Source organism: Anguilla rostrata, chromosome 5 (genome assembly GCF_018555375.3).
Source record: "Anguilla rostrata isolate EN2019 chromosome 5, ASM1855537v3, whole genome shotgun sequence".
Taxonomy (NCBI): domain Eukaryota; kingdom Metazoa; phylum Chordata; class Actinopteri; order Anguilliformes; family Anguillidae; genus Anguilla; species Anguilla rostrata.
In genome coordinates, this window is record NC_057937.1 from 59,502,203 (window position 1) to 59,523,458 (window position 21,256).

At 50.2% G+C, this 21,256-nt stretch overlaps 1 protein-coding gene across 13 annotated transcripts in view; it reads left to right on the forward strand.

Moving 5' to 3' along the window:
* LOC135255802 (rap guanine nucleotide exchange factor 2-like) overlaps positions 1–16,704 on the forward strand; it is a 60,103-nt gene extending 43,399 nt beyond the window's left edge. For 4 of the 13 annotated variants that reach the window (XM_064337446.1, XM_064337448.1, XM_064337449.1 and 1 more), the window contains 13 exons: positions 207–447; positions 1,308–1,691; positions 2,624–2,835; positions 3,462–3,585; positions 4,494–4,517; positions 6,069–6,292; positions 7,636–7,845; positions 8,208–8,357; positions 9,823–9,888; positions 10,567–10,698; positions 11,421–11,619; positions 12,094–12,572; positions 13,362–16,704. In XM_064337446.1, coding sequence (XP_064193516.1) covers positions 207–447; positions 1,308–1,691; positions 2,624–2,835; positions 3,462–3,585; positions 4,494–4,517; positions 6,069–6,292; positions 7,636–7,845; positions 8,208–8,357; positions 9,823–9,888; positions 10,567–10,698; positions 11,421–11,619; positions 12,094–12,572; positions 13,362–13,756 — 2,840 coding nt within the window. In that variant the 3' untranslated portion in view covers positions 13,757–16,704. The remainder of the gene's footprint in view (positions 1–206; positions 448–1,307; positions 1,692–2,623; positions 2,836–3,461; positions 3,586–4,493; positions 4,518–6,068; positions 6,293–7,635; positions 7,846–8,207; positions 8,358–9,822; positions 9,889–10,566; positions 10,699–11,420; positions 11,620–12,093; positions 12,573–13,361) is intronic. The other 9 variants (XM_064337457.1, XM_064337458.1, XM_064337459.1 and 6 more) reach the window with 6 other exon arrangements.
* Positions 16,705–21,256: the final 4,552 nt, after the last annotated feature.

Below are 21,256 nucleotides of genomic sequence, written 5' to 3' on the forward strand. Positions count from 1 at the left end.
TCTCTCTCCCTTTTTCCCTCTCTCTTACCCTTTTTGCCCGTCTCTGTTCTCTTTTTCCGTCACTTCCTCTCCCTCTCTCTCTCTCTTCTGCTCTTTCTTTCTCCCTCTCCCTCTCTTCCTGTCTCTCTCTGTCCCCCTCCCTCTGTCTTTCTCTCTCCCTCCCTCCCCCTCCCTCCCCCCCCCCCCCCCCCCCCTCCCTCTCTCAGACCTGCCGGACCAGGTGCTGCGGGTGTTCAAGGCGGACCAGCAGAGCCGCTACCTGATGATCGGGCGGGACACCACGGCCCGGGAGGTGGTGGTGCAGGCCATCCGCGAGTTTGGGCTGACGGCGGCGCCCGAGGCCTACTCCCTGTGCGAGGTGTCCGTCACGCCCGAGGGCGTCATCAAGCAGCGCCGGCTGCCCGAGCAGCTCTCCAAGCTGGCCGACCGCATCCAGCTCAGCGGCAGGTAAGGGGAGGGGCTCCGTCGCCGCGGCGATGGTCCGGCCCGGCCCGGGTTAGGGTTAGGTCTGGCCTGGGTTAGGGTTAGGCCCGGCTGCCGGGTTAGGGTTCAGCCCCGCCAGGATACCAGGACGTGGGACAGTGCTGGCCTAAAAAATGAAGTCCTGTCCAGTTATGGCCTTGCCGACTACCCCCAATTTACCATTCCGTTCTCTTCAGATGTGTCTGGCCTTAGCAGATTTGAAATGGCTCATAATTGTAACTGTCATTTTTACTAAGGCTCTAGTCGTAGCACTTGTAGGTGAAGCTGTGGCAGTGTGTGCTGGGATTATGAGTCATCTGAACCCCTTCTGCGATTAGCTCCTTGATTGATCAGCTCATTGATTGTATTGCGATCGCTTTTGCTCTGATTAAGTTAAACACTGATGCTGCCTAGCAACACCCCAGCGGGGCATTACAATGATTCAGTCAGTAACTCATTTCCACTCTGCATTAATTAGAAAAATTAAATGTTTTTCGCTTGGGCTTCTCGACTCTTTCCTGGAGGAGATGACCAATTTGTGCTCGTCTCTTCATGCCTTAATTAACAAAGTCTCCATTTAATGTCCAGAGATTCACCAGGGTTTTACACAGTGTGCTGTGCTCGCGTACAAACATGTAAATTCCAAGCTCAGCATGTGGATTAGTCAAATAGAAATTGTATATATATTTTTTTGCTTTATTGTGTGCAGTCGCTTTTCGATAATCTCAGGCGAGCTCAGGTGAGCCCCCAAGCCTGGGACTTCCCCAGTGGCTCTCTTCCTCCCCCTAGTGGCTGTGTCCCTCTATGACCTGCCGGTCTTCCCCCCCCCCACCCCCCACCCCCAGGTACTACCTGAAGAGCAACATGGAGACGGAGACGCTGTGCTCGGACGAGGACGCGCAGGACCTGCTGCGCGAGGGCCAGCTCTCGCTGCTGCAGCTCAGCACGGTGGAGGTGGCCGCGCAGCTCTCCATGCGCAACTTCGAGCTCTTCGCCGCCATCGAGCCCACCGAGTACATCGACGACCTCTTCAAGCGCAGGTCCCGCACCGGCGCCGCCAACCTCAAGAAGTTCGAGGAGGTGATCAACCTGGAGACCTTCTGGGTGGCCTCGGAGGTGGTGCGCGAGCCCAACCAGCTCAAGCGCATGAAGATCGTCAAGCACTTCGTCAAGATCGCCCTGCACTGCCGCGAGTGCAAGAACTTCAACTCCATGTTCGCCATCATCAGGTGAGGCGCGTCTGAGGTGCGCGTTAAAAGGCCAGAGGGAACGGGCAGCCGTGGACTCGCTGCTGTAAGAATCGGATCACCACTGTCTTTGTATGTGTATGTTCAAATCCGGCCCTGGTTTTCCTTTTCTCCCGGACGATTAACTGAAGAGTTGGCGCTGCCGATTGGCCAGACCGTGTTCACACCTGACTTCCCAGGTGAAGTGGAGGGTGGGAAAACCAGCAGTTCTTGGCCTTCCTGGACTGATTTGAATAGCTGAGCTCTAGTTCCTCAGCAGCCATATTTTTGTTTATCCAGCCTTGTTACAGGTCTTTAAATTGCTGTGGATAAGAGCCTCTGCAAATGCAAGTGCAAATGAAAATGAAAATGCAAATGAAAATGCAGTGGTTTCCCACTGGTCCACAGTCCTCATTCGATCCACTGATCCGCCAGATTCATCGCTGAGCCGTTGGACATTTATCATTGTCCCTGCCAATCAATATTTTTATTCTAGTGCATTTTTACAACCGTGTCCTTTTGTCTGTTTCCCCGTTGAGAGGGTGAATCAGCAGTCAATCAAAATGTTATAGTGCGCTTTTATAATTGCGTTCTTCCCCCCTGGAGATGGTGATCTGTCCGTCAGAACTTTTGTGCTGAGGGCATTGTTTTTCTTGCAGAAGTTTCCGTGCTCAGAAGGTAGATAATCAATAAAAAAATCTTTGTTATTGTGCATCTTTAAGGACCAGAACCTTCCGTATGTATCCCCTTTGATCAGGAAGATAGGTCGATACAAACTTTAGTTTAGAATTGCGTCTGGAGTGTTGCTTTCCAGAGAGGATCTTAACTCCAGAAAAACCTCAGTAGTACAGCTGTAGAGGGGGTTCCTTATTCACTGACTGTCCTGCAGCGGAGCGATGTTAACCTCCCTCACTGATCTCCCCACTCTTCCTCAGTGGGCTGAACCTGGCTCCAGTGTCCAGACTCCGGGGCACCTGGGAGAAGCTCCCCAGCAAGTACGAGAAGCTGTTCCAGGACCTGCAGGACCTGTTCGACCCGTCCAGGAACATGGCCAAGTACCGCAACGTGCTCAACAACCAGAACCTCCAGCCCCCCATAATCCCCCTCTTCCCCGTCATCAAGAAGGACCTGACGTTCCTGCACGAAGGTGAGCCGGCGGTCCTGAAAATGAGATCCCGTCTGCGCTCTCGGTTTCTATGGAGACGCTGGGCGTGCAGGTTCTGTTTGCCGTTTGCTGAGATTGATGCCGTTTGCACCAGGGATGACATGTTCCTGACTGAGCTTGAAATACTGATTTTCATACCTCAACCAGAGGCTGATGCTTGGATACACACACACACACACACACGCACACCACACACACACACACACACATACTCATGTGCACACACACAGGCACTCAGGCATGCACGCACAGACACACACACACACACTCACATGCACACACTCAGACTCACGTGCACACACACAGGCACACAGGCATGCACGCACAGACACACACACACACACACACACATACTCACGTGCACGCACACAGGCACACAGGCATGCACGCACAGACACACACACACACACACAGACTCACACGCACACACACACAGACGCACGCTCACGCTCACATGCACTCACACCACACACACTTCTGCACTCTTTGACACCTGATAGCGGGAGAATGCTTAGCAGTAAAGCCACACGCCCATGACCTCGTTTAGCGTGTGGAGCGGGGGTATTTTACGCTGAAGCAAACCCCCCTGCGCGCGCTCTGCGTTTCAGGCAACGACTCCAAAGTGGACGGTCTGGTGAACTTCGAGAAGCTGCGGATGATCGCCAAGGAGATCCGGCACGTGGGCCGCATGGCGTCCGTCAACATGGACCCCGCCCTCATGTTCAGGACGAGGTAGGCCGCTACCGGCAGACCCCCCCCCCCCCCCTGGGAAAAAACGCCAAACGCCACTCATCCCAAGTATCTCCAAGTTGCCGTTTAAATGTTTTTTTTTTTTGTTTGTTTTTTTTTTCCATTCATGGTCAGCCAGTGCCCACTGCAGACAGGCCTCGACTAGATTTTGTGATGAAACAAGCCCCCCCCTCCCCCCCCCCGAAAATCTGGTAGCAGCCATCCTTGAATAATGCCTGGGGGGGGAAGGGGCGGAGGGGGGGTGTAGCGGCACAGTGTGCACATACTTCTGCCTGTATTTCACTGTCAGTCGATCCAGCTTCCTTCCAGAACATTCCATTGCTTTGGGTGGACAGTGGTGGCCTCTATCCGATGTGTCTCTCATGCTTTAGAGCGTGTGTGTGTGTGGCATGCGGGTGTGTGTGTGGTGTGTGTGTGTGTGGGGCATGTGTTTGTGATGTGCTGTTGTGGCATGTGGGTGTTTGTGAGTGTGCGTGTGTGTGTGTGCATGTGGGTGTTTGTGAGTGTGCGTGTGTGTTTGTGCATGTTTGTGCATGTGTGTGTATGTGTGTGTGCGTGTATGTGTATGCGCGCGTGTGTGTGTGTGTGTGCGTGTGTGTATATGTGTGTGTGTGTGTGTATGCGCGCGTGTGTGTGTGTATGTGTATGCGCGTGTGTGTATGTGTATGCGCGCGTGTGTGTATGTGTGCATGTGTGTGTATGTGCGCGTGCGTGTGTGTGTATGTGTGTGTGCGTGTATGTGTATGCGCGCGTGTGTATGTATGTGTGTGTGTGTGTGTATATGTGTGTCCATGGGCCCTTGGGTTCTCTGGTCTTTCCTGTCTAAGCTTGTCTCTTTCTCTCCGTCTCTCTCCTGTGCCACGCTTCAATGTTCATGGCTCTCCTTACAGGAAGAAGAAGTGGCGCAGTCTGGGGTGAGTTCTGGTGACTGCTCGCCCTGTTCTCGCGCTCATGCTGTCCCTCTGGCCCATCTGCATTTACTCTTCTCCTTCGTCTGCCTCCTTAGTTTCTCAACGCTCGTGCCATTACTGTATTTTTTAAATTTATTTTTTTTTAATTTAAATTTTTTTACAATTTTCTTTTATTGTTTATTTCGTTAACGCTTCCGCTCCTGCCAAACCTGTCTCTTTGGAAAGCGAGCAAAATTTGACGTCAGGAACTGTGTTCAGGTTCCTGCTGTCAGGTCTGTGTTCAGGTTTCTGCTGTCAGGTCCTGTGTTCAGGTTCCTGCTGTCAGGTCCTGTGTTCAGGTTCCTGCTGTCAGGTCCTGTGTTCAGGTTCCTGCAGTGAGGTCCTGTGTTCAGGTTCCTGCGTCAGTCTGTGTTCAGCTGTGTCCTGTGTTCAGGTTCCTGCAGTGAGGTCCTGTGTTTAGGCTCCTGCTCTCAGGTTTGTGTTCAGGCTCCTGCTGTCAAGTGTGTGTTCAGGCTCCTGCAGTGAGTTCTGTGTTCAGGTTCCTGCAGTTGAGGTCCTGTGTTCAGGTTCCTGCAGTGTGGTCCCGTGTTCAGGTTCCTGCAGTGTGGTCCCGTGGGGGTGCTCTGTGTGCAGGAGCTGCCAGGCGTAGTCTTGGAGTACCGCAGTGTTCATGCCAAACTAACCGCATCGCGCATCAATCATCCAAATCCTACTAAAACCAAATTCGTTTTCATGCGTGTGAATTCAATCACTAATAACCATCCAAAAACAAAAACAAAATTGCAGTGCTGTTTAAAATGCTTGCTTTATGTCAGGAACTACGTCGCAGAAACGTATTTGTCACATTTTCCTCATCTGAATGATATTTTGTGCTCCATGGGTCCAAACCTGTTTTTTAACGGGCAAAAGAGATCGGTTTGAAAGGTGCGGAGTTCTCGAGAGTTGATCCCAGTGTTCTAAACGGCATGTTTTTATGTTTTAACGCATTTTCAGTTACGCAGTTCAGTTTTTCTTTTATTATCCCCCCTCAATTAATATATATTTTTTTGCATTCCTGAATGAAAAGTTACCTTCCTGAGTAGTGAATCTTTTTTTTTATTAGTCATGCTCTTTGCACATTGTTTGAGCGGCAGTACCTGTGGACTGCAGACGGGGGGCGCTGTATCTGCATGAGCCCCTCCTGTCCCAGTGAGCTTGTAGCGCAGGCCTGACGCTGGGGGTCTCTGGTGGAGAGCAGCAGTACTGCAGGTGCAGGTGGGAGTGGGACAGAGAGGCTGCAGGTGGAGAGTGAAGGGTTGAGGTTTCACATGGGGAGGGGTGGGGGGTGAGGGCGGGGGGAGGGGGTTGGTTTGGCGTCCCCCTCCCCCCCGGTGTGTGACTTGCTCTCCCGTTTCCTGGAATGAGGCATGGACTGTCACGAGCCCCAGATGTCTTGGTGCATGTCTGCGCCCGAGCCTCCTCCTCCTCCTCCTCTCCCCTCTGCCCCCCCCCTTCCCTGCCCCGGGCGTCAGTCTGACTCTCCCTCGCCCCCCCCCCCCGCCCCCCTCCCCGCAGGTCTCTGAGCCAGGGCTCGGCCAACGCCGCCATGCTGGACGTGGTGCAGCCGGGCGGCCACAAGAAGCGCGTGCGCCGGAGCTCCTTCCTCAACGCCAAGAAGCTGTACGAGGACGCGCAGATGGCCCGCAAGGTGCGCCAGTACCTGTGCCACCTGGCGCCCGACGCCAACGAGGAGGCCCTGCAGGCCATGTCCCAGCAGTGTGAGCCGTCCAGCAACACGCGTGAGTGCCCGCTCGCCCCCCCGCCCACTCCCACTCGCTCACGCTTAGTTCCTGCAGTCAGTCACTGAGTCAAAGGCACACTATGCAGGATTTTTAGCCTTGCCGTGGCCCGCTCCTACTCACCACCCCCCTGCCCCTCCACCTCGCCACCTTGTGGTTGATGAAACCTGTGTGACGGTGACCATGGAGGGTCTGAGTGTCCCGGGTATGAGCCAGTGTCAGATTCACCGTGTTAAAGGCCCAGTATGCAGGATTTATAGCCTTGCTGTGGTCCTGTGTTCACAATCAAAGACGCTTCCTCCTCCGTCCACAACCTTGCCCATTCATTTTTATTGTTCCCATTTTTCATCCCGTTCTTATTTTTATATATTGGTTTGTTGATAGTTGTTGCCATCGAGGAAAAGCAATTCCAAGGTTGACTCTGGTTTTTGATTGTTTGATAGATTGATTGATAACCTTAATTTATACAGGGAAATCTCATTCACAAGGGAGCCCTGAACGAGCCTTGTCAGCTTGTCGTTCTTGGCTGTACTTGTGCTTCTTCACCTCCACCATTGCAGTCGCTAGCTAGCACCATACATGCACAGTAGCCACACCCACCCCTCACCACACAGAAAACAGGGACACACCCAGAAACATACACTACACATTTTTGAATAAGTAGTACAGGCAGAGGGTTCAGAAAATGTGTGCAAAGGCAGAGATTGCCAGTGCATCATAGATATGACTGAGCATGGTTATTTTATAGTATTTTCAAGTCCTGCATAGTCTGCCTTCACAGACGCAGTGTGAGGCCTCCAGCTGCATTGCAGTGCTCAGAGCTGCGCAGCGTGTTGCCTGCACTGAAGATCATCAGTCAGTGATGATCCTGTTTGGCCTTTTATGACATCACAGTGCCCAAGAGCGTGTGTTGCCCTGCATTGAGGATCATCAGTCAGTGATAATCCTGTTTGGCCTTTTATGACATCACAGTGCCCAAGAGCATGTGGGACAAGACAAGGGCCGTGTTACATCAGTGCCAGGGTGCGATCCGCGTGTCCGGGCGTTTGACAACCAGGCCCAGAGCGACGTGCCCACACTGGATCATCAGTCAGTGATAACGCTGTTCCTTTATGACATAAGTGCCAGCAGGCTTTGCCGCCTGGTGACACACGCAGTAAATCCTGTTTGGCCTTTTATGACATCACAGTGCCCAAGAGCGTGTGTTGCCCGCACTGGGGATCATCAGTCAGTGATGATCCTGTTTGGCCTTTTATGACATCACAGTGCCCAAGTGCGTGTGTTGCCCGCACTGGGGATCATCAGTCAGTGATAATCCTGTTTGGCCTTTTATGACATCACAGTGCCCAAGAGCGCCGGAGACAAGAAGAAGCCGGACACGTCGCCGGTGGTCCCGCGTGCCGCGGCAGGGCAGGCCAAAGCCCAGCCGCACCCGCCCCACCCGCCCCAGCCCCCACACCCGCTGCCGAAGGGCCCCCAGGCCCTGCAGGTCCCCGCCGTCTCCCTCTACCCCTCCCGCAAGAAAGTGCCAGTCAAGGACCTGCCGCCGTTCGGTAAGACCACGCCCCTCTCGTGTGACATCACAGCTCTGCTCAGGGGGGGAGGGGGTGTGACCTTACCCTGCTGGATGATTGGCAGGTTTAATGGGATGGTGAATGAGATGGTGAGCATAATAATATCGAATTCGAAGTGGTGGTGAGCTGCTCATGTTGACTCCTTCGAAACCGTTGTGGTATTTAGCCGTATGACTGGTGTCACATCGCCATCTAGTGGCAGGAAGAAAATTGTCTGAATTCTCATGAAACCGGTTTCGACCGATTCTGCGAAGTGTTTTTGTTTTCCAGTCGATGAGCTTATGGTATAGTAATTGTGACACTCGGTCCACCTGCAACCCCTTTCTAATGTTATTTTAAAGGTACAAGTTCACCTCAAGCCTTGAAGAAAATCTTGTCGTTGTCAGAGGAGGCCAGCGAGAGGCACAGAAGGCAGACTGAGGACACCGTCTCCAACGCCTCCTCCCAGCTCTCCTCCCCGCCCACCTCCCCCCAGAGCTCCCCCAGGAAAGGTGAGGACACGCCCCTTACAGAAAGGCTGCCCGTTCAAAGCCACGCCCACACTTACACACTGTCCTTCCCCAGAGTCTGGCCACACCTGCACACTGTCCCTCACCAGACTGGCCACACCCACACACTGTTCTGTCACCAGAGACTGGCCACACCCACACTCTGCCTCACCAGACTGGCCACACCCACACACTGTTCTGTCACCAGAGACTGGCCACACCCACACTGTCCCTCGCCAGACTGGCCACACCCACACACTGTTCTGTCACCAGAGACTGGCCACACCCACACTGTGCCTCACCAGACTGGCCACACCCACTAAAAAAAAAAGTCCTGACTTACCAGTAGATTCACAGCAATGCAGTAGCACTGCCTCCTCATCCGCTAACAGTACATTCCGTGTGCACACACTGCCCCTAGTGGCTAAATAAGGAAATGCAGCCGCACTGCATACTGCCATGTCATACCTCAGCTCTGGAAGCCCTCTGTGGCCAGCGTGTGGCGCACGGCCTCGCTGCGTCCGCAACTGGCTGCACGGGTCACTTCCTGCCTGACGTGCCTTCAGGGAGAGAATGTTCCGGAAGCCCTCTTCCTTGCTCGCCTGTCGCCAGCTCTGCCCAGTGGCGTCCTTCGTCTCTAATTCGCTGCGTTTTATGTTCTTAAGCCGAGGGGGGGTGCAGTAAAGCCGGGGTGGGGGGTGGGGAGATGGGGTCGGGGGGGAGGGTGCGTCTGCAGTCCTGGAGCGCCGCAGAGTCGGCGGGCTTTAGTGGCTTCCTGTCCGTAGGTCAGCAGTCTTTCCCGGCCCTGGAAAGCGGCCCGGGGAACTCTCCGGTGGAATCAGTGCCTTAAATGAGTCACTGCTGCAGAAGCACACCGAAGATCAGCAAGCGCTGGGACCCCCCAGGACTGCAGTTTTACCCCCCTCCCCCCCCGGGTTAGGCCTGGCCCATTACCTGTACTGCAGACTGTATTTCTGTGAGATAGTCACATAGAATAGTTTTTTAAAGAGTTTGAACTAGATTTGAGGGTAAACATACGCCCTAGGACCTTAAATATTTTTAGGGAAATGACCAGTTCGTTCACCCTTTTGGACACTTCAGCTTACAGTTCAGTTAATATAACACTTTTTCATTAGGCATGTCGATTGTATTTGGGCAGACTGCCTAGAAACAGGTTTTGGAGTATAATGTGGATAAACATTCACATTAAATATATAAATAATTTTAAAACTGTAAGCAGCACCAGTTTCTTCATGAGGGAAACATTTTATTGGCCTGTTTATTTGAGCAGATAACCCACCCTTATGTGTAATGTCATGCTGCGTGTCCGAGTGTACTAAGTATCGTTGTGTGTGTCCTTGTGTACTAAGTGGCACTCTGTGTCTGTGTGTAATGAGTGTCATTCTGTGTGTACTAAGTGTCGTGCTGAGTGTCCCTGTGTACTAAATGGTGTTTGCCTTGCGTGCAGGATGTGGTTCCCAGGGGAACCGCGGGATTAGACACGCCTCCTTTCACAGCAGGACAGACGCTGCGGGTAATCTGATAGCTGCGTCGCAGGCCTCTGCAGCCCTGCTGGCCAATCCGCTCGCTGATTGCGTCCGCCCCAGTGGCACCGCCGACCAATCAAACGCGCTGAGTGTCTCTGCTTGATTTCTGCTGCCTGTGTAATCAGCGCGCATCGGCCAATCACGCGGTCTCTGATCAGAATGACCGGAGTGGGGCGCGGCGTTCCCGCTCGCTCTGATTTAACGCGTCCCTGTGTGAAATCCACTGCTTTAGCGCCCCCTGCAGTCACACGCGAGCAACTGCTTAGCCTGGTGTTAGCGCACAGCTAACAGGGCTTGCTGAAATTTTGTCCCTGTTCTCCGTCTGTGCGAAACACGTCCCCCTCCCCCCCCCACCACCCCCGGATGTGTTCCGGACAGCTTTGTGTAGCGTTTGCCGCTTGGTGTGGTTCATTTTGCCGCTGGGCCTTGTGGGTAATTTGGTTGACGGCAAAGGGGAGTCGCTTTGCTGCCGCAGTGTGTTGCTTAGCTGGTCCTGAGGGATTTAACGGCTTTTTGGTGTTTCTCTTCCGCTGTAGCGGCCTGACCCCCCCCCCCCACCCCGCTCGGCTTGCGTGTAGCTGCGGCCCGCGTCGCCTTGCCGACGGCAGCGCCGCCGTGCCGACGGAGGCCGGCCCTTTAACCGCTCTTTTGTCCCCGTCTGTCAGGTGGCAGCCAGCGGAGGGCGCACTCCCGCAGTCAGTCAGAGCTGACGGGCTCCTCCTCCTCCTCCTCCTCCTACCTGGCCTGCGAGAACAGTAACCGGAATAACAATGGCGGCCCGCGGCACTCTGGGATAGGTGGGCCGTGCGCCACGGAGACGTGGACGGGGAGCGCTTCCCCCGCGCGCGCGCGCGTAGCTTTTAGCCTGTCAGCCCTGGGGGGTCCCGGAGCACCAGCTCTCTCCCCCCCCCCTTTCCTCTCACCCACCCCCAAATGCAAGCGCAGGCGCCTGAAGGCTCGGTAGTGCTAGATTTAGAGTGTGTTGTTAGTGCATATGGACTCCTGGTTGTGAGAGCACTTGTGCCTTGCTTAGATGGCACTTGGTAGAGAGAGGTTGTTGGGTTTCTCAAAGCTGTGGGTCCCTCTCGCTCCACCCAGCTCATTAGCATACGAGCACGGCCTCCTGGGATATCTGGGGACGTCCTGTCGTAAAGGCCGCGCTCTGGTGTTACAGCACAGCTCAGGGGTGTGGGGGGCCATTTTGGATCTGCGGTCTGACACCTCCCGCTTCGAGTCAGAATCTGGAATGAGAAGGTGGAGGACCGGGGGGAGGCTGGAGCCAGTTCAGGGAATTAACGGAAGTTCGGCTCACTGAATTAATTAAAATTCAGGCGACGAATTGAAGGACGCCCATGTTTCTCCTGTAATCTCAGTTAATTAAATTCCAGTTCATTTCCTGAGTTTGCTGAATTGAAGCGGGGCTGATTATCCAAAAGAGAACCTGCACTGAGGTGTCTGGGTGGACGTTTTGGGTTTAACGCCCCCCCCCCCCCCTCCCCCCTCTCTCTCCCGCGCTCAGGCTACCCCCTGCCTCCCAGCGGGACGGTGGATAACTTCTCCGATTCGGGGCACAGCGAGATCTCCTCGCGCTCCAGCCTGGTCAGCAACTCCTCGCTGGACCTGATGGGGGAGGAGCGTCGGCAGCGGCTGTCCGTCAGCGCCGTGGACTCCGCCCTCGGCCGCCGCCCACCGCCGGACCCGGACCAGTACAGCCTCGGGTACGGCCCGCGGCCGACATTCCGGCTCCATCGACACAAAACGCTATCGAGTCTGCGGTCACTGGTTACCAACGCCAGATATTTTTTTTTCTTTTTCTTTCCCTGTTGATTTGACATTTTGGCCTTGACAGCGTTGCAGTGACACACAACTGAGTCGCATGTTCTTAGCTTTGGGGCAGTTTATATATATTGGGAAACACGGTGTGTTCTTTGTGAGTTTTATACAATAATATGAATAATAGGACTTTTTGTTATTATCATCATTATTATCAATGTTCTACTACAACTATTTTCTATATCAATCATAGTGATAAGTACTGAAAAGCAGTAATAATAATAGTAATAATAATGCACTTTAAATGTAAGATTTGCAGTATTTCTTTGGCCCAGAGCACTTTGAGTGTGTGGTGTTTCTCTAGTTGTGGATGTGGAGAGTAAAAGCTGAACTGGGCTGGTTCGCACCCGTGTCCCCAGGTCCTACGCCTCGATGCAGGACGGCCGGACGCTGTACGCGGGGGGGCCCATCGTGCTCTCCTCCCCCAGCACGGACGAGCTGACGCAGGACCAGCACGACCGCGCCTCCCTGGACGCTGCCGACAGCGGGCGGGGCAGCTGGACGTCCTGCTCCAGCGGCTCCCACGACAACATCCAGACCATCCAGCACCAGAGGAGCTGGGAGACGCTGGCGGAGGGAGGGGCGGGGCTGTGGGCGGAGTCAGCGGCGTGGGCGGACCAGGGGGCGCGGCCGGGCCGGGGGAGCTGGGCCTCCTCCACGGGTTACTGGGGCGAGGATTCGGAGGGCGACACGGGCACCATCAAGCGCCGAGGCGGGAAGGACGTCAGCGCCGACCCCGAAACCAGCAGCATCACCTCCGTCACCTCCGAGGACTCCAAACCGCCGGGACGACCCTCCCACATCACCGTCACCTCCAGCAACGCCAAGAGCCTGATGAGTAAGCCTCCTCGTCCTGTCTGTAACGCACCAGCCTCTACTGTCCATAACGCACCAGCTTCCAGCCTCTAGTCCCCATAATGCACCACCTTCCAGCCTCTAGTCCCCATAATGACCTCAGCCCTAGTCCAATGCCCCCTTCCAGCCTCTAGTCCCCATAATGCACCACCTTCCAGCCTCTAGTCCCCATAATGCACCAGCTTCCAGCCTCTAGCCCCCATAATACACCACCTTCCAGCCTCTAGTCCCCATAATGCACCACCTTCCAGCCTCTAGTCTCCATAATGCACCAGCTTCCAGCCTCTAGTCCCCATAATGCACCAGCTTCCAGCCTCTAGTCCCCATAATGCACCACCTTCCAGCCTCTAGTCCCCATAATGCACCACCTTCCAGCCTCTAGTCCCCATAATGCACCAGCTTCCAGCCTCTAGTCCCCATAATGCACCAGCCTGTACTGTCCATCACGCTACAGGTTCTACTGTCCATAACACAAATCATATCACAGCTTTCGAGAAAAGACGTGCCAGAATCAAGTGTATTCCAGCTGAGTGACGAGCTGTGTTTGTAATTTCTCTTTTTCTGACGTCTGAACTACATCGGCCGGCTCGTTCTCACATCAGTGCTGTTCAGTGGCGCGCAGGCCCTGTGTGACCAGGCCTCCTGTGTGTGTGTGTGTGTGCGTGTGCGTGTGCGTGTGCGTGTGCGTGTGCGTGTGTGTGGGTGTGCAGGCTGTACCCGCTCTGGGCGTCCTGTCATTCTGTATCACACCCGGCTCTTTCCCCCCCTACAGCGCGGAAGGAAGGGCGGTTTCGGGAGCCCCCCCCCACCCCGCCGGGCTACACGGCCCTCACCCTGTCGGACTTTGGGGAGGGCGCGGGGCACGCGGGGCGGAGGCCTCCGGACTACAACGTGGCGCTGCAGCGCTCGCGCATGGTCACGCGCTCCTGCGACTCGCCCCTCCCCCCCGCCCTGCCCCCCCCGCGGCCCCACGGCCGGCCCCACTGCTCCCGGCTCCCCCACTTCCGATCGCAGGGGCTGTCGGCCGAGGAAGAGGAGGAGGAGGAAGAGGCGGCAGCGGCGGCGGCGGAGGAGGCGGTGGTTGTGGAGGAGGGTGAGTCCTTGTCTCCCAAACTTATTCCTGTGAGGAGGACAGTGGCTTATGCACCTGAAACTACCAGGCCTTGACTTACAGGGCAGGAGAGAGGCAGGTAAACACACCGCGCACCCCCGACAGAACCCGCAAAAAAACCTGCATGCAACCAAGGCGCAGACAACACGCCTCACCAGCAGGTGGCGTCCACCGCATCCTGGACCCCTCATGCATGCGTTTCGGGCACCTGGTTCATCTCATGGTTTGCATCTACAGCACTACACTGTCATAGTCGTGAGGAAACGCCACTGTGCGCGTGTGTGTGTGTGGGTGCGGGTGCGTGTGTGTGAGGGGTGTTGTGGCTGTCGCCGTGGTTTGGGATGATGATGCTGATTGGTCGTTGACGTGCACTCATTCACCTTCCATTGGCTCGTGTGAAGTGTGCCTGTTTGCCACGAGCACTGTCACCAGGCTGGAGAGAATGCGCTGCTCCACGCCGCTCATATTCACCCTCATGCTGTGTCATGTGTTCACTGCTAACGAATGTCCCACGTGCGGCTTCACCTGCGCACACAGTCACGTAGTTTAACTGTGCTCACGATGTGCATCGGTGCATAAACTCGGCAGAGGTACAGAACGCTCACTTTGTGACATCACAGCAGCCATAACCCAGCGTTCTGCGGAAAATATGAGACCCAGTGCTGATTTCCTCTTTCTCTTGTGTGATGTTCTGTAGCCAGTTCATTATCAGTACAAATGCACCTTTAGTGTAGTGTAACCCAAGCAGTGTGTGGGCCTCTGCGCTCAGGGATTTGCACACTTGGTGACTTGCACACTTAGTGATTTGCGCACTTGTGTGTTACCCAGAATAGCAAGGGTCTGTAGCCCTGGTCCTGGTGTGGCCCCACAGTGTCTGCTGTTGATTTTTGTTTTCAATTTGAAACGAGCAACCAGCTCAGCCCCAAGAAAGCAGGTTAGCTGAGTCAGCAGTGATCAGTGTGTGATGAAAACCAGCAGACCCTGCAGCTCTCCACTCCAGGACCGGGAGTGAAGATGAGTATCAGTACAGCAGTGGTAGTACAGGCCATTCCATCTCACTTTAGTCATGCTTAGTTTGAGTTTTCTGATAGAATGTAACTGGCAGAACAGCACCATCTGCTGGCGGTTACTGAGAATGCTGGAAATGAGCCAAGCTTCTATGATGATTGACTGACCGAGTTTCCTCCCTCTCCCTCCTTTCTAGAAGATGAACAAGTGTCTGCAGTGTGAGGATGTCGCCCCCTGCTGGATGTTTTTTTATTTTTTGGGTTTGTTTTTTTGCGACGCCTTTGCCGCCGGTTTGGGGAGCAGCGGAGCCCCCCCCACCGCCCCTTCCTGTCGGGCAGGACTCTGATGGCCTCCTTCCCTGCCTTAAATCAGCCAGGGGGCCCTCGCATCCCCAGCATGACAAATACTGTGAAAGAAAGAGAAACGGAAAAAAAACATACGCCTTGGCACTTTGGATAAAGGAAAGGACGAACTGTCGCTTGAATTACGGAGGGAAAAAGAACAAAGCACAGTGATGTAACGTGGAATAGTCACACGCTACCGCTGACACTCATCACACCCACCGCCATTCCAAGAGCCCTCCACTTTTGTGTTTGCACCACCCCCATTCTCCAAGACTCCTCCCCTTCCTGTTTACAAACACACACCCCCATTCCAAGACTCCTCCCCTTCCTGTTTACAATCACCACCCACATGCTGAGCATCGGCTGCACTTTCTTCTTTTGTATTTTTAATTTTAATTTTTTTTTTTTCTTCTGGATTTTAACCAGAACAAACGGACATTACCGCTTCTTGCGGGTTTTCAACTTCCTACTAGATCATGTCAGAATTTTAGCACTCTGGACAAAGACCTCTGGATTGTGCTGATTTCCCAAGATCCTTTGCATTATTATTGTTATTTTTTAAAATACGTACGTCCTACTTAGATAACAAATGTGTAAATGCGTCTCCATGACTACAGTATTATTCTTATTTGACCTGATTTTGGGGTTTTGTAAGCTTTTAGCGGAACTGGGCGAAATTCGCAGGGAGAGATGGCGGTAGACATTGGTGTTCTCGCGAGGCGCTCCCGCGAGACGCTTCCGGGGCCACGCGCGCTTAGCTTAGCTTAGCTGCGGTCCTCACCGTCTGACTGCCTCCGTGTGGAAGAACGGAACTCTGCTGATAGGTGCGATGGTAGATTTCTGCTGCATGTGTAACAAACAAAAAGAAAAGATAAAAAAGGCTGGCTTACAACAACCCGCTCTCTGCTGCTAAGTAACCTCAATTATGAACTGAAAAAAAAACTTTCTGTTGGGTTTTTATTCTTTTTTTTTTTTTTTGAGACTCCGGGGAAATATGAAAACATATACCTGAAGGCTGCCAACCTAAGTAGTACTCAAATGTGAGGCACTGCTGGTCTTTTCATTTGTTTTTATTAGTATCCATGAGTTCAGCTGATCATATTGATCAGTAGGTAAAATTAGATTTTATGAAAGATATTGCAGTTTTTTTCACTGTATTGTGTATCTTCAGTGCTTTATTTAATATTTTTCCTCTCCTGAGAAATCGTTTTATTTTTTTCTCTTTTTTCCCCCTGATTCAGTTGCCAGTTATGAGTTTGTAATTTAATGGTAATATTCATTAATTGGTTTTGTTCTAGTCTGGAGATTGTGTCGTATAGGCAGACAGAATACTAGTACAAATACAAGTTGCACAAAAAATGTATAAGCATAAGGTAATTGTAGTGAATAGAACTGCTAATTTCAGTTCGATCTGTGATGTCAAGTGTAAAATGTACATTTAATAGGTGATTTCCTCATACTTTTGATACTACTTGTACCTGTATGTCTTTTAGAAAGACAATCGGTGGAGTCTGTATCCTTTTTGTATTTTTAATACAATAATTGTACATATTGGTTATATTTTTGTTGAAAATTGTAGAAATGTACTATGTCTATGCCTCAACTTCCAGTTTATATAAAAACTGGGAACCAATAAATACAGCAAAAATCAACGGATTTGCGTTTTTGAAAAAGCGCCTTATTTAAGTTTTCCTTGATGTTCGGGATTGGATTTAGCTTTAAGAGGCCAGTTACTCCCCAGGGTATGATAAACGTGCACGGTCTTTGTGGTGCATTCCGATAACAGGGCTCATAATGCACTCGGTCAGGGGACATTTCTTTTGCGTAGTCTCAAATTTATGTAGACAAATTCAAGCTCAGACACAGTATCTCCACTGAAATATAAATGCTGAAATAATTTTGCGTGATAATTTGATTCACACGACGCACACCTCCCATCTGTCACTTTCCTTACATTTTTCGGTAAACAGGTTTTTACAGTAAGTGTTTTAATTAAAAACTTTATTGTTCTAAATGAACGAGATGGCTGACGGGTCAAATGTCAGTGAAGGGAAGAAAGCTGAAACATGTCGGACACAGTTCTCTGCCTCTGCTCGGGTTTTTATTTTTCTTTCTTTTTTGCCTTTACGGTGGAGTAGGTGGTGTGTCAGAAATATTGATCTATTTGTAAAAGTCACGATTGCTCTATGTGTTCTGTGCCTGATAAAATATAAAGGCGAGGGAGTGAGAGCTCTCGTGTGACGCCGTAGGCGTGTGGTGAAGCCTGATCAGCGTTTGTTGCCAGCATTAACGCTATTGTTAATGCGATGAACTAAATGTGAAATTCATTGGTAACGTTTTGTGCCCGTCTATCTGCTGGACTCAAGTTGTTTCCTTTCTTAAGGGCAATTAATACCGATCACAGCGGTGTATTCAATTTGAGCCAGCAAAAATCGGATCTTATGGGGAGTTCATATAAAGGTAAGGTCTGCACTGGAATTCGGAATTAAATTTTCACACACACGGTTATTAGTATAAAATGCTGTAATGCAACTCGTGGAGCCCGAGACCTGGCTTGACGCTGGCAGTGCTGGGTGTAGTGGAACGAGAGGCTTACGCAGGATGAATAGCCTTTTGTCAGTAAAAGTTTTATTGTGTTTGTTCAACGAATAAGATTTTCTGAGACTTGTGGCTCGGTCATCACGTAGAAATAAGCGAATGAGTGGCAGGACGCCTAGCTTGTGAAAAGCTAATAAGCCTTTTTGTCCGAGTCCAGTTTAATTAGTTTAACCAGTCCGTGCATCTCCAGTGTTCTGGCGCATAAAAACAGGCCGACGTGCTTCACAGAGGTTGGACGCGACACATCTCCCCGTGAAAGGACCGACACGCGCTGTGTAAATGAAATTCATTCATCTGTTATCTACGACACGTCGTCACGGGAAAGGCTTTTCACCGGAGTCGAGGCGGAGCTGCCTCCGCAATGTGTCTATTGTGAAAAGCGTCGGCACACAGTCGCGTTTCCCGGCAGTAATCTCTTTGTCCTTTTTCCATTTGGCTGCGTGTGGGTGTGAGGAACCCCGCGCCCCCTAATCAGCGGCAAAACATCCGTCTCCACGGGACGCCGTGCCGCCATCGGTTCTGCAGCGCAGTGTTTGTGTCCCCGAGGGACCGCGAGGTGAAAGCAGCGGTTGGAAGCACGAGAACGTGCGGTGAAAGCAGCGATTGGTAGCACGAGCCGGGTGGTTAATTAATTACATTCAGATGTACATTTTAAAAAAGCCGTTTAAAAATGGAATGCTTAGCTCCCTTACAAATGCCTGTAATGTAACATAGGTTTGCAACTTAGATCTAACCTGAAGATTGAATGACTGAATGATGGCGGTGAAGATTAGTGAAAATAAACTATTTTCAAAATGTTGCGCTCATTAAATGATTGTGTCTTGTGTGATGTTTCAATCTGCCCTTATGAAGGCGGTGTTTTCCTTGTTACACCCTCTTTCTTCTCTGATGTGTCATAAGTAGTTTGCCATGTGACCCGCGGGAATTTAAACTTGCGTTTCAATGGTTGTCCTCCAGGGGTCCCCATAGTCACTCCAACAGCACAGTCAAGCGTTCTAATTGTCCTAATTGAGGCATTTATAAAAACAATTGATATATTTTATATGGGGGAGATGCAGGAAGGAAACTGAAGATGGATGAAAGCTCATATATTTAAAAATACTATAGCATGTCCACGGTAGTAAGTCATCGAACTGAATCTAACATGTGAGTGTCACTTGTAAACATTGCTGCCAGTCAAGATAAGTAAAGATAACAGTAACAAGAATAATAGCTTACCCTACTTTCAGCACAGTACCAATAATGGCAAAAGAAATAAGATAAAAATAAATGAATGGATATGTCAATAAAGTAATATAAAAGCACTGAACAGGAAAACACAGTTTTAAAAAACATTATCCATGCTAACATCACCAATGTATATCATACCACAATGAAATTCATGAAGTGAAATTAGTATTGTACCTTATTGATCCTGTGTTTTGTAGTTGTCCAATGACCATGATATGCACTTTTGTACGTTGCTTTGGACAAAAGTGTCTGCTAAATAAATGTAATGTAATGTATGGAGATCACAGTGGGCATGGAAAATATATGAGCCTCTCCTTTGTGTGTGTCAGTATCCAAGACCATTTTGTCACTTATGACATCACAATTGGTTTCCATTGATTGAAAATAATTTGAAAATGGTAGAATGGGCTCCAGAAAAATCATAAAGATAGGGCATAGTAGATATGACAAGCTTTTTCTGAAATTATAATTTAAAAATTAATTATACCTTTGCTCCCAGAACAGATGAGATATCATTCAATTAACAACTTTACAACTGAAAGATTTCCAAATTAATAATCACCATCTCCTCACTCTGGCTAGCTATATTATTTCTATTAAGAGAATGGCAGTTTTTAAAGATTAGACATAACAATGCCTAGTTTTTTTGAAAGTCATACAAATCAGAGTTTAGAATAATATTTTGTTATTTTATTCTTTTAAGAATAAAAGAATGGCCACTCTATTGAGAGATTAATTTCTCAGCTCCTCCATTAATGTGTAAAATCGTGCTCTATACTTAGACACGGCCGTGTGATTTTCAGTTGCGAGGGCTTCTATGATGAAAAATGCACAGCATAATGGCATGCCTTTGATTTCAGAGTTCATCCATTTTGTTGTTGCTGCTGTTGCTGTTGTTGGTCCGACAGTGTTGTGTGGAAAAAGCCTGCTGCCTTACACCAATTAAAATAAAGCTCTGTCAAGCCTGTATACTCCGCATGGGTTCAAATGATAACCCTTTAGGAAAATCCAAATCCATCCTTTTCTTTAATGCTTTGTGTGCAAGTTTATAATTGCCTTACTGTGAGGAGGGCAAGCTGGAGTTAGTAAACTGCTGACGCGATGGTAAAATAAAAAAATTCATGCTCTTGCTTTCCGGGTGTCAGCTTACTGTTTGACTGACTACGTTTGAATCAAAGGGGATGAAACGAAATGGACTGCGGGTGCGCGGAGTGGACCTCCGCTTTGTGGAGTTTTGTTTGCGGAAGCTCTAGGATGACGTCACAGACACAACCCTAGAACGTTTGTTTTCCGTCTGAGGGCGGATAAATTGGCACAAACGTTCTCTGTCGGTTGTACCTGATTGTTTAACGTACTCTGTCGGTTGTACTTGATTATTTAACAGGATAGTCCAGTTTCTAATTGATGCCACTGTACAACGAGAGCTCACTAATCCTTGATGATATGCAAATCCAAACAACCTTTTTTCGCATAATTTTCAGCCTTTTCCGCCCAACAAAACATAAACCTGTTTTGCAGACACAACATCCTTTTTCGTATTCCTCAAAATGGTTTTCAGTTTATGCGGTTTATCGCTTAAAACCGCATACAAAGCTCATTTCTTTAGGTGACATTATGCATTGCAAAAAGAAAATAAATTAAATCCTCCGATTGCATTAACATCCTTGTAACACTTCTAATTGCTTTTCTTATATTTGAAAAGTGCCTTAGTGCTCACTTCGTAAGGTGATAGACTTGTTGGCAGTTTTTTTTATTTTTAAATTATCATCAAATTCATAAGCGCCGATTCTCTGGAAGCAGTCATTACGATGAAGAGATAAGCGGTGGAACACAATGACATCGTAATTAATATGGGATTACAAGTGCACGAGAACAATCTAGAGATAATCATTGTTTTGAGATATTAACACCACCCATCGTCCTTGGTATCGTGCTGACAGGCAGTTGTAACACGTCAAACAGTCAAGTTTGAACAAGTCTGGCCTTCAAAGCGTCACGTTGTACGAAGATCCAAAATATTTCATAAGAAAATACCCCTTTCTTTCCTTAAATCTGTAAGTGTGTTCAATCAAAATTACCGTGCATGGATTTGGTAATTTATGCATATAATTGGACCGTAATTTGATACGCATGTACAGTGGTGCACATTTTACGGTAGTAGCTTACAGGAGTCTCACAACTGTGTAACTATATACTGAAAATATATTATATAATATAAAATTATGATATAGTAGTAATATACATTTCAATAATATGAAGCATACTATTTTAATCACGATTACCAACGAATCTGCTTTGGCAAAACAGCTGTTGTGTCACAATGGCGTCCCTGTAAGGACACGAGACAGAATTAAAATTATAGTGATGACATCACGA